The sequence below is a fragment of the Fukomys damarensis genome, unplaced genomic scaffold (assembly GCF_012274545.1).
Source record: "Fukomys damarensis isolate Sample0158 unplaced genomic scaffold, DMR_v1.0_HiC HiC_scaffold_10, whole genome shotgun sequence".
Taxonomy (NCBI): Eukaryota; Metazoa; Chordata; class Mammalia; order Rodentia; family Bathyergidae; genus Fukomys; species Fukomys damarensis.
The window spans coordinates 15643376-15655985 of NW_022900922.1; the positions used below are offsets into that span (position 1 = coordinate 15643376).

Here is a 12610-nt window from a genome sequence, read left to right on the forward strand (position 1 = left end):
GAGGAGGAAGAGGAAGAAGAAGAAGAAGAAGAAGAAGAAGAAGAAGAAGAAGAAGAAGAAGAAGAAGAAGAAGAAGAAGAAGAAGAAGAAGGAAAAGAAAGAGAAGGAGGAGAAGGAGGAGGAGGAGAAGGAAAAGAAGATATAGAACGATTTTGTGAGACTCTTGGTGCAAGCAGGGTTAGAAGGGCAAGGGTGGGGAGTGTGAAGTGGTCCAGGCCAACAGCATTCATGTAATGGAGCTGAAAGGACACGTCGCATGCTAAACCTGCAGTTGTCAGAAGCACGGACATAAATCTAGCATCCCTAAATGAGCTTTTGGATCTGCATTGTCCCCCCAAACCCTTGCGTGTGCAGAGGAAGGATGATTGGATCGTGGAAGCCATGGGAGGCGGGACCTGGCTGGAAGAGGTCAGAGGGAGGCGTGACTTAGAAAGGTCTGTTTCTCTTCCAAGCTCCTCCCTTCTTTCTCTGCTTTGGGGCTGCCATGATGTGATCAGCTTTCCTCTGCCACATCTTTGCCCTGGTACCATATTGTTTTTGCCTTGGAATCTGCCAACGATGGACTGAAACTTCTGAAACTGTGAGTCAAAATAAACTCCTGCTCTTTAAAGATGTGGGTGTCCGGTATTGTGTCTCAGAGATGAGCAAAGTCACTAAAACAATGTGTCCCTACCCCCAGAAGTTTCCTGGTGAAGTGTCCTGGTGACAAGGTCTGGAAAAAGAGCCCTACGGACATTATTCTGGGAGCAGTTGAGCCAGCAACTCTTTAGCCGTTTGCCTGAAGATGAGAAACAGAGCTACAAGAATATGTGTGCAGCTTTCTGCGGGGAGGGTACCGGGGATCGAACTCAGGCCCTTGTGCTTGCAAGGCAGGTGGCAGAACCACTGAGCCAAACCCCCGACCCCCGTGTGCAGCTTTTTGAACGTTGTGTTTCACAGGGCACAGAGGCCACAGTCCCTGGTGGCCCCTGCATGTGCACCGCTCAGGAGGAAGGCTCTGGAGTCCACTCTCTTTCCTCACCTGGTGATGGCCTTCTTCTCTGAAAAGATCCTCAGACAGAAGTCAGCCTCCTGATGGGGCTCAAAGGTGCTGGGGATCAGGATGTACTCCCCCGGGGGCAGCCGGAAGCGGTCAGAGACTTCCCTCAGGTTGATGAAGGTCTTGCTTCTGGCCAGGGAAGCGTGGTACCTGAAGAAGTCTCTGCTCAGGTGTCCGTGCTCCTCAGGGCTCTGTGGTGGAAGCAGGATGTCCCAGGAGCCCCAGCGCTTGGCTCCTCAGACACAGTCAGGGACTGCATGTAGGTCGTAGGGGGGCAATGAAGTACCTGGGAGCTCAGAGCACACTTTGAGTGCACATTCGCCCCTACCTGGTAAATGGCGTAGCCGATGGTCAGCATGTCAGCACCGAGCCTCTTCAGTTTCCGCCTATCTTTCTGCATCAGAGCTACAAGGAGAGTGCACCCTTCCTGCTCCTCATCCTGCTCTATCAGGGATAGCTTTATCTGTGGATTGGTCCAAAAGGTATCTGCCATGGGAAAGAAGTGGGTGAGTTATTGTCACTTCCTTAAAAATATAAAGAACACACACACACCATTCTACCCATCCCACTAGGTCTTCCCAACCTGAGAAAATTCTTTTCTCTCCCTGCTGTAATCACTCCAGTGTCCCCTCCTCATTTCCACCTCTTTCCAAAAGACGTCTTCCTGGGTCTAGTTTGCTTAGGTCTGTTCTGTCCTATTTTTTTACTTGGCATTTCAGAAGAAAAAGAAGCGAGCTTGTGTTGTGAGTCATTTGAGTAGATTGGACCTTACTCCCAGATACAAGAATGAATTCTGGTCTCTGACAGTCGCTTTTGCCACACAGAACTGGAACAAAGACACTCAACTTGCAGCATTTACCAGACAACACTGGACTCTCCAGTGGGAGGAAGTCAGGACTTCTGCGTGCTGACCTTACCAGCTCTTGCTATGGGTGTGGTGAGGGTTCAGGAAGGCCTGAGTGTGGGTGGCAGCTGTCCCATGTTTACAAAGCAGGCCAGACTGGGGAAGAAGTCAGCGCAGGAAGAAGGCAGAGCAGAAGATGATAAATGAACAGAGACAGATCCCTGATAGAACCATGCCTGAAGTCTGTGCTACTTCTCCTCTGCACTTTTCAATTATGTGGGACAATTAATCAGATATGACTTGTGATTTCTCTTTCCTATACTGGTAACAATCCCAAAGGTAAATAAACCAAGTGTCAAGTGGAGTTCCCCCTCAAAATTCTTATCAACTTCCTACTAAGCCTACAAAGCTTTATTTCCTCGATCATCCCTGAATCCTATAGTCCAGTTCCACAATTCGGGCTTCCCCAAGGGTCCTGGCCCTGACCTTTGATGTCCTGGGCTGGGCCAGACACTTGGGAATGGCAGCAGGAATGACAGGAAGTCACCTACCCAGGAAGTTCCGGCAGCCCCCAGCTGTGGAGCCCCGAACCCAGCTTCCTTGGTGGACTGTCACCTCCCATCTGTGGAGAGTGTCCTCCTCTAGGGCATCGGGTGTGAGGTTGCAAATCTCCACTTTGTCAAAGTGGGTCTTGAAATCCTTAAAGGCCATCCTGCAGTAAGACAGAGGGTCAGTGTGCAGGAGACGATACTATGCCACCGTGTGTCCCCTCCGTCAGCCATCCAACTCCTGTCCCCATGGGATGGGGGACAGAAAATGTCACAGAAAGGTAAAATGAAGATTTTAAAAGATGTACAAATGTAAATGTACAGCTTAATGGGAAGTGATAAGGGCTATGGAGGAAAACCGAGTTGGGGGAGAAGGTGAGTATTACCAGAACAGATGCTGGCAGGCATTGCGGGTGGAGGCCTATAAAGATTTATTGTGTTGGCTGGGGATTTGGCTGAGTGGTTCCACTGCCTGCCTCACAAGTGCAAGGGACTGAGTTTGATCTCCCGTACAAAAAAAAAAAAAAAATCAAGATTTATCATGTTTGCCAACTTGATTGGCTTGGGAGCCACCTAGGAGATTAGTAAAGCACACTTCTGGGTGTATCTGGTGTACCATGGAGGTGTGACCTTGGGGGCTGTATCTGGTCCCTGGCCCCTTCCTCTTGGGCTCTTCCCCTGCTCGGTTTCCTGGAGGTCCTGGGTGGAGCAGCTTCCTTCCATCAGCCTTCTGCTGTGATGTTCCTGCCTTGGAGCCAGCTGACCTGGGACTGAATCCCCTGAACCGTGAGCCAAAGTAAACCTCTTCTACTTTAACTTGCCTTCTCGGGTATCTGATCAGGGTGACAAAAAAGCTAACACATGATCTAAAGCAGGCTGATGGAGTGAGAGGTTCTCTGTGGTCTTGGTGCAGAGAGAATGAGGTCTCTAGGCAAAGGGGCTCACCAGGAAGGCCAGTGAAGCCACAAGGCTAGTTATATATCAGTCAGGGACAAGATCCAGAGGAATGGGGTGGCTTTCACTCTGAGAAAATGGGAGCCACTAGAAGGTGACCTGGTCAGCAGGAAGTCAGCTTATTACGCAGGGAGTGGAGGGATGGGTGTCATTCAGTCCAGCCTGGGAATTTGAGCAGTAACCAGATTTGAGAAAAACTGAAGACAGTTTTTACAGCTGCTGATGGGTCGGCTGAGGGGTTGGATGTGGGGAGGGAGAATGTGGAAGGAGGGTCTTGGGGTAGTCAGGAGGAGGCTCAAGGGATGGGGTGGAGTGCTCCTCTGAGATGTCTACTGCGCACTTGGGGGAGATGTGGCACAGGTAGAGGGTGTTTGACTCTGGAGTCCTAGGGAAAGGTGCTGATGAGGGAAGCTGAGGTTGTTAGTGTAAAGAGGGTCTTTCGAGTCTGGACACAGGGAGGTCATGCAACAGGTGTGAGTAGGTATCAGGGTAGGGGTCTATGCACTGAGCAGTTGGCCTGATGCCAATAGGTTGGGGAGGAAGAGGAACCAAGGCAGGACCATGAGTAGACCCAGAAGTGAGGTACTTGTGTTTTATTGACTGAGAGGAGAGGCCATGACCTGCACCAGGCCACTCAGAAAGCTGGAGACCACTCTGGTGGCAAAAAAAAAAAAGTGATAAATGCATGGTCTGTTGCTATGGTCTGAATTCACACGCTGCAGTGCAATCTGTGATGATCTGAGGAGGTGGGGCCTTGGAGTAGCTGGGTCATGACGGTGGGATTAATGACCTCAGGAGGGCCCAAAGAGATCCCTGGGCCCTTTCATCTGTGAAGACACAGCAAGCAGGACTCACCAGACACCAGATCAGCCTTCAGGATTATGAGGAATACATTTCTGCTGCTTAAAAGCCCAGGCCCATGGTGTTCTGTTCCAGCAGCATGAACACACTTAGACAGCAGAGAAGGGTGGACTGACCCAATGCTTGCTGAGGCCACACCAGGGAGAAGGGAAAAGCTGGACGATTTGTGGGTGGCATGACCTCCTGGAGACTCATAAAGAGACCAGAGAGGGTCCTTCAAACATCACTGAAATCTAATTTCCTGCCAGCCTGGGTGGTTATGAGGGGTGAGAAAGAAATATATTTTATGTAGAAAGAAATAAAGGAAGGAAGGAGATGCAGGAAAGGAAGGAGAGGAAGAAGGCAGGAAACAGGTGTGGGCTTCTCACATCCCCCGTTTCTCATGCCAGTCACAAGTTGTACAGAAATGGAAGGGAGAGCACTGTACCAGAACTCCCCATCATCAAGAGCAGAGTGACACAGGCGCTTCTGTTCAGCAAGGTCCACGGAACACCATTCAGGAGAGCTGGGAGCAAAGAGAGTTGGAATTTGACTGTGGGGCGGAGCCCCCGGTGTCACACAGGGGGAGAATATCCCACCCAGCCGTCCTCTCTGGGCCCCAGGGTGTGGCCTGGGACTCAAGCTGGCAGACTACTGGCCCCAAGGCAAGACAGCATCTCCAAGGGCTGCCCGCAGACAATTCCCAGGACCTTGTGAGCCTCCTGAGTGGATCCTCGAGGGATAACTGCGAGGAGGTGAATGCTGGGAGGGGAAGGGAAACTTCTGGCCAGTCTGGACTCATGGTCAAAATGCACGTGAATTCCAGGAGAAAGCAAAAATGTCAGTTTTCCTTTTATACACTGCTTTCAGTAAACGAGGGTCTCTGCCGTCTGTGACGGGGGGGGGCAGTCCTATTAACTCTGGTTTCCATAAATCTCTGCTCTTTCCGTTTCTGCCAGGAGAGGGAGACCAACTCTTTCCTCTCTGACAGTGTCTGGTCTGAGTCCCTCTCCAGCAGTGCGTCTGGGCCCTGAGAAGGCAGAAGCCGAGGCCAGGGTGGGGATGGCAGGATGAGAATCTCACTGAGTGACAATGGCTTCCCACTGCCAATCACTGAGCCACTTTCCAAGGGAGTGGCGGGGGCACACTGGAAAAGAAGCCGGCCTTCCCTCATAATTGGGGCCAAATAAAGGCCTCCGGTTAACTGTCAGCAATGGATGACTTTCTTCTTCTTCTGTTTCTCTGCTCGGTCATGGGGCCTTGGCCAGTGATCAGTGACCACCACAGAGAACCCCACAATTACCTGCTTGGAAGTATTTCAGGGATTCTCTCCTTCCCTCAAGCACTTATCACTGCCGCACCCCACACACAGCTTACTGAGGCTGCTCCGAGCTGGAGCTAGAGTCCTTCCCAGCGCCGAGGAGGAATAAAATATCCCCCGAGACGGGAGTGTATCCATCCGTGCATACACACAAATACAAGGGGACAGTCAAAGGGCTGCTCTCAAATCTTTCTCGGGAAGCAAGTTTGCCCACAGGAGGGCCTGAGGGCTGAAGCAAAGATCTGCCCCAGGGCAGGGCAGGGCAGGACCCAGGATAAAGACTGCGACTGGGGTCGCTGGGGACGAGCTACTCTTCTTTCACAGTTGCAGCCAGCCTTGGCCCATGTACCCCGGGACCCACACGAGATGGGGCCTGGCCACTGACCTGTCGCTCCACGGCCCATTCCACTCCACCTGGCCCCAAGGGTTCCGGACTCTGATGAGCTCAATTTTCTGGCCCCGGAAGTTTACCTAGAATGGAAAAGCAACAGGGAAAATGCCAAGGGACCACGGAGCTTTGGCTCTATTCCTCAGTGAGCCCAGGGTCCATCTCCCTGCAGGGCCAGCTGAAACACACTGAAGGCACACAAAAACCCATCAGTTCTTAAACAGCCCCTGGAATTTTCAAATTCCTACTGAAAACAGTCATTTGCATTGCCTGTGGCATCATATTAATCATCATGGAATGGTTATGCCACATCTGGGAAATATTGTAATTAACAAGAAATCAGTCAACTTTCAAAAGGAGCTTTTCCTCTAGGGCAGGATCCCCTGAATTATATTAATCCCTGGCACCTCAGCGTGTGGCACAGGATAGTCAGAGTGGTCCCCAGAGGTGCTCAGGGGACCTGCAGTCTGCTCCAGGTTGGTGGTGGTAGCATAATCTCACATGCTGAGAATTTAAACACAACTACAACCAAAGATTCCACCTTCCAAATCCCATGCTCTGTGCTGCAGGGTCATGTGAGGGTGCCTGCACTGACAGCCCTCGAGCTAGCAAAGTGACAATTCAGCCAGGCCCTCAGGCTCTGAGGGCACAGGGGCAGGAGGAGAGAGGAGGTAACTGAGAACATTAAAGGTGAAAGATTGAAAGAAAAAGGCATCTGTTCATCAAGAAACCATCTGTGAGAGGGCTTCACCCTCATGTACTTGACATGAATTATGTTCTGATGAGTAGAAGTAACTCAAGTAGCATAAACTTGGCAGACTGAGAGGTGTAGGAAGGTCACTGGTCTAAAACGTCCTAGGATTTGCAAGATCCTTGCAGGTAGAGAGAAAGCAGGATCAAGAGGATTGGGGCGGGCACAAGAGATCTCTATACTTGCAACAATATTTAGAAGATATGAGCTAAAAACAGTGTACCACTCAAGTGAACAAGCATCAGGACCTGCAGGGACAGGAAAGAGATGGACGGAAGGAGCACAAGAGCTGAAGTGCTGGAGAGCCCCAGAGAATCTGACTGCATCTGAGACCTGGCAGCAGAGAGGAGGAAGAAAGAGCGCCCCTCCTGCCCTGGACTCCCTTGGAATCTGTCACTCAGCATGTCCTCAGCTTTAGGAACCTGCATCCCTTCAGTTATGGCCCTTGGACACCCTCCTCCAGGCCACTTATTCACTAGAAAGTGGGGTGATATTTCGTGGGGTCTGGATGCCCAGGATCAGTCCAACCTGGGCTATGGCTTCAGAGGATGGGACTTGGGATGGTCAGTTTCATGTGTCACCTTGCCTGGGCGGTCAGGTGCCCAGATATTTGCATAAATCTCGCTCTGGTTGTAGCTACACAAATGTTTCTGGGTAAGATAAAATTTAATTTGGCAAACTGAGCAAAGCAGAAGGCCCTCCCAGTGTGGGTGGGCTACACCCCTCTGCACAGATCTGAGCAGATCAGAAGGCAGAGGGGGTGAACTGCTCTCTGCCAGCTGTATGGGCTGGCACACCAGTCTCAGGCTCTGGGACCAGGACTCACTCCACTGATTTTTCTGCTCTCAGGTCTTGCTTCAGACTCAGGCTGGAACTAAGCATGGGCGCTCCTGGGGCGCCAAACTGCAGATGGCAGATAGGGGGCCTCTCAGCCTCCATAATCACGCAAGCCAAATTCTTATCATAAATGGCATTTTATCATATAAAATTATAGGCAAATTATATATAAGATAAGATATAGAAAATATAGAAATTTAGAACTATACAAAATTAGGAAAGAATAAAAGAGAACGAAATAAAAAGACCCCCGAACAGTCAAAGCCCAGGCTTGCATGCCTCCAGAGCAAGTACGGTGCTGTGGAGGAATCACCTCGGTTCCTCTCATCCCTGTTTTGTTCCGAGTCCCAGACTACCCTCTGCAGGGGAGACAGTCTCTGTGAAATCTGAAAGGTCATTTAAACCGTGGCACCTGTGAGAGGGCTTTGTCCTGTCCTTCCCTGACACCTGCAGTGAGGTTCTGTCCTTACCTGGTCAATTCCAGTCACCGTGTAGGCGTGGCCCTTAATTAGGCCGAAAGGTGTCCGGGCTTCAGATTCTGCAGCACTTCTGATCTAGAACAGGAGAAGAGCGGTGTCAGGCCCACTGTCTGAGCTGAGCCTTCCCTGCCCAGCCAGCCCCAGGCCCATGCTCAGCCATCCTGGCCACCATCCCCTCTGCTCTCCAAGGCGCTGGCCACACGTATGGGCTGTGTAAATCGGGAACACAGGACACTACTAACATGCTCATCAGTGACACAAGCTAGTTCCCATCTTTTCCAGAATGGGGACAGCAAACAGAAAGTCACTCTTCTCTCCCCAAAGAAAACCTGACCATCACCACCACATAGTACAGCAGGAGGCAGGAGACATGATTACATATAACCAAGAGGATGCTGGGAGGCACACAGCACGGGCACGGCTGTGCCACACATGTAAACTTGAAGAGGAAATGATAGCTCATCAGCAAAAATAGATCCCCAAGGTTAACCTAAGAAGAAAATTTGCATAGATGAGATACAATTATACCTATGAGTGTATGCATAAAGAAATTTTAAAAAATGCTGTTAGATTTTCATCAGAAACTATATGTTAAGACCCCTTCTGGTGAAGTTCAGGCAGCTTCTCCCAGTGGGTGCGACGTGGATGTGTCTGTCTGTGTGAGCAGAGGTATAAATGACAGTCCCTTTTTCCTAACCAGATGGGGTCGGGGAGGTGCAGGATATCTGGGAGGGGAATGGAGGGAAGACAGATGTGCTTCATCTGGTAGCAAGTATCTTATCTTTCAGGAAAATATTAAGCAAAAACTTATGTTTTGCCTGAAGAAATAAAACCCCATTAGAGTCCCGCTCTCCTTTAAAGTCTCCAGGGTCCCTGCAGCACCCAAAGGGGAGCCCACCAGCAACTCACATCCATGGAGCAGCCTAGCAGGGAGCCACGCCTCAGGGCTTTCTCCAGGATCTGGTAGAAGTCCTTTGGTGCCTCTCTGGTGTGGAAAGTCTCAGCCACACCACCGGTGAAGTCCTCCATGCCCTCAATGGTGCTGCCCTCCTTCAGGGCCTCGTAGCTTCCATTCAGCCTGCAGGGAGGCAAGGAGGAGATAACTGAGTGGGGTGGAGGGAGGGGAGCAGGGTGCAGGGGCTCTGCGGGCTCCTGCAGGTGGCATTGGGTTGTGGTGGTACAGGACAGGGCTTTCCTTGGGTGGCCTGGTAGATGTGGCTGCTGCCAGGGGGGTTGTCGTTACTTCTGAGTCCTCTCCACTGACAAAGCAAGGGGATGCACATGTGCAAAGCCCAGAATCACATGCATACCCCTCTGTGCGTCTTTTTCCGCCAGGTGCAGTGTAGTCTGTGCTGGTGTCTCCAATGTAACTCAGTCTCCACATGGGCCAGCACAGCCCCTCAGTTTTCCTGTCTGTCACCTTCAATGTCAGTGGCAAGAGAACCACCCCACCTGACATCCACTGACCTGATGTTTCACTTGGCCCAGGTATAATCCCATCAGGATTATCTGCCGGTACCTCTGTGAGGAACAACGTCGTCGACAGGAGCGTGAGAAGTGCATGATTTCTCCAGCCTGGATGTTTGAAGGCCTTGCACCTCTGCCTGAGGCTGACACCCCATTCCCCCTGCTTTGCTGAGTTCATTTCAAATCTTTGCAATATACAGTGAGTCCCTGAATTACAAACCAGGTCCGTTCCAGGAGAATGTTTGTAAGTTGGATTTCTTGATAAGTTTGACAAAATGAGTCTTATACACCTTTGACACAAAAGTACAATGTAAAGCATTAAAAAACTGAGTGTGTACTGTATCCTTAAAATGTACCAATAAACTCAATTACAGCTGAAAAAAAAACTGAGTGTGAGATCTGTTCATATTTCTGAAAATTCTCACCTCAAATGTTCGTAAGTCAGGGACTTACTGTAGATTGTTTTGTCACTCTCTGCTAGTAGGCCTGAGGGAGCTGAGGGCATTTGGTTGGTGGCTAAGACTTGGTATCTTGATTCCACTTATACGAAGTTGTTGGGTGGTCAGACCATAGAGACAGAAAGTAGAACCGTCCTGCCAGGAGCTGGAAATGGCACAGAGGCACGGTCTAGCGGGCACAGGGCTGCAGTTCTGCAAGAGTTGTGTGTGACGGTTGCACAATAGTGTGAATGTGTCAATGCTGCTGAGCTGTACACTTAAAATGGATGAAAAGAAGCTGAGTGTGGTGGTGCACACCTGTGATCCCAGTACTCTGGAGGCTGAGGCAGGAGGATTGAAACTTCAAGCCCAGGCGGGGTAACTTAGTGATTTAGCAAGACTCTGTCTTGAAATAAAAAAAAAAAAAAATTTAAAAAGAGGTGGGGTTGTAGCTTAGTGTGGAGATCCTAGGTTCAGTCCTCAGAATTTCTAATAACTGAATGAATGAATTGGTAAATTTGTGTCATTCATATTGTACAACTGTTTTTTTTTTTAAGAAGGAAAGCAGCATAGGCAAGGGGGAGTTGATGTCTCTATACCCATGTGACACTGTCTGGCAGGCAGCCTGAATAACCGGGAGCTGTAGGCAGAGCCAGACTCTCCCCTCCCCTCTCTCCTTCCACAGCTCTTCCCAAGGCCAGATTGGTGCCTCAGGAACACAATGGAGATACTTGTGGTCCCTTTGCCCAAGGATATGCAGATCTACCCAGGAAAACTGCTGTGCATCTGCGGCCGTGCTTTGGTTTTCCCCATAGAGCTGCCCTTTAACCACATTAGCCTGTGGGGCCAGCACTCACTTGGCATAGGCTTTCTCCAGCAAAGCGCTCCAGAACTCACAGTGGTCTGCTGAGTGCAGGAAGACCAGGCGGTCCTTGAAGGTGGGCAGGCGGTCATCGATCACCACGTCCAGCCACTCACTGTGCTGCCAGAACTAGGCCAGGGAGGCATTTGGGGAGGGTGAGTCCGGGCGAGTGGGCCCCTGGGAGTGTCATCCCGCTGCTCTTCCCTCCCAACAAACTGCCCTTAGCATCTGGAAGGAATCCCATAAGGTGGGCTTTGTCCACGAGACCACATACGAGCCCCGTCCTCCAAGGACATCAGCTCCTAGACCCAGTTTCCCTTCGGAAATGGAGCAGGTGCAGGATGGGAGTCACATGCAGGCACTGCAATGCTCTGAACCATGTTTCTCTCCCACAACAAAATCTTGGGCAGGAGAGGAGAGGTGGTGTTGTGGGGTTTGGGTCTGCTCTTGCTGGCCCAGTCCTGTGTTCTCTCCACTCAGTTTTAGGGTTCAGCTCCTTAGGGTTTCCTCGGCCTTCAGTGCCCTCTTGGCCAATAGGTGGAGCTCAAGGCTGACTTGGATTTCCTGAGTACCAGGGGTGGAGATGTGGAGGCAGCATTATTAGCATGGGTGTATGCTGGTGTGCATATTGTGTCCACTCATGTATTAGGTGTGTGAGCGTGTGTGCTAGCGTGTATCTGTAGGGAGGAAGGGGGAAGTAGAGGGAGCCAAGGCCTGTGTGTCATCTCTCCATGTGTCCCTTTATCCCTCAGGGACCTACCTCCTCCCTGTTCCCTCCCCACAATTGGCCGGCCAGATCCTGAGGTTGTCAGGAGAAGGTCAGAGTGGCAGCCAGGTGCAGTGGCCTTGGGAGCCAATCTGAGCCTTTCCACGCTGTGGCTCGGCCCAGGGGGACTCAGCAGCCTGGTACGTAGGGAGGTCCTTTGTCCAGGCCCGAACCCCAGGCCTCCTGCAGTGGCAGAGACTAGGCAGGGAGCTTGGTGCTGGCCCCCTGCGGAGAGAGCTTGAGGGCTACAGGTGACAGACCAGCTCTTCTGTCTCTTTGTCTCCACTGTGGCCCAGGGACAGAGGAGGAGCTGAGGGAGGGGGCTGAGGAGGGACAGTGGACAGACTGGTGAAGCTGGCCTATACCTGCCGGAGGCGGTATAGTGGAGCCTCGAAGGACACCAGAGACAGCTCTTAGGCTCGAGGTGCTTTGACTCCCTACAGTTGTATGACCTTAGGTTGGGTTCTCTCCCTCACTGGGAAGCAATTTCTGGGGCTGAGTCGTGCCGCTTCCAAGGCTGCCAAATGCCCGAGGATCCCCCGAGCATGCCCGAATGCTGCTCTGACGCCTGGGGTGTTACTGCAGGACAGAGCATGCTTTCCACGTGGCTCAGCACAGTGGTTCCCCGTGGTTTCTGTGTGGTTCGGCATGGTGGTGCACACACACATGCTGCTACATTCCTCCCAGAGTTCCTTGCAGTGCAGAGGGGGCATCAGCATCCTGTAGGGCCCCAAAGAGGCAGACCCACTGGGCCAGGGCCCCCTACCTGGAAGTGGAATATTCCTGCATAGCCAGGCCCGAAGCTCTGGTTCTGGGGGACCACTCTGGCCAGGGCCTTCTCATTGAGTGTGAGGGAGGCGATGGCGGCCAGCAGCCAGCAGTCCCCTGCAGAGGGAAGGCCATAAATCACTCTCTCAGTGCCAATTCTCAGTAGTCAGGGAAAAATTGTGCCAAGGGAACGTGGGGAAAGCCGCATCTTTTCCACATTTTAAAAAATGGAAGATTTCCGGCCAGGTCTGCAGGACTGGGCAGAAAGAGAGGAGCAAGACAGCCTGGACGTGCCTAGGGCCACATTTC

General features: G+C 51.4%; 1 protein-coding gene across 1 annotated transcript in view; it reads right to left on the reverse strand.

The window, feature by feature from the left end:
* Capn9 (calpain 9) overlaps positions 1 to 12610 on the reverse strand; it is a 32405-nt gene that overhangs the window by 15722 nt on the left and 4073 nt on the right. Inside the window, exons 3-11 of the mRNA XM_010621923.3 lie at positions 12300 to 12418; positions 10763 to 10896; positions 8911 to 9079; positions 7993 to 8076; positions 5932 to 6017; positions 4674 to 4751; positions 2435 to 2595; positions 1368 to 1525; positions 1022 to 1230 (exon numbers count right to left, since the gene is read on the reverse strand). Coding sequence (XP_010620225.1) covers positions 1022 to 1230; positions 1368 to 1525; positions 2435 to 2595; positions 4674 to 4751; positions 5932 to 6017; positions 7993 to 8076; positions 8911 to 9079; positions 10763 to 10896; positions 12300 to 12418 — 1198 coding nt within the window. The remainder of the gene's footprint in view (positions 1 to 1021; positions 1231 to 1367; positions 1526 to 2434; positions 2596 to 4673; positions 4752 to 5931; positions 6018 to 7992; positions 8077 to 8910; positions 9080 to 10762; positions 10897 to 12299; positions 12419 to 12610) is intronic.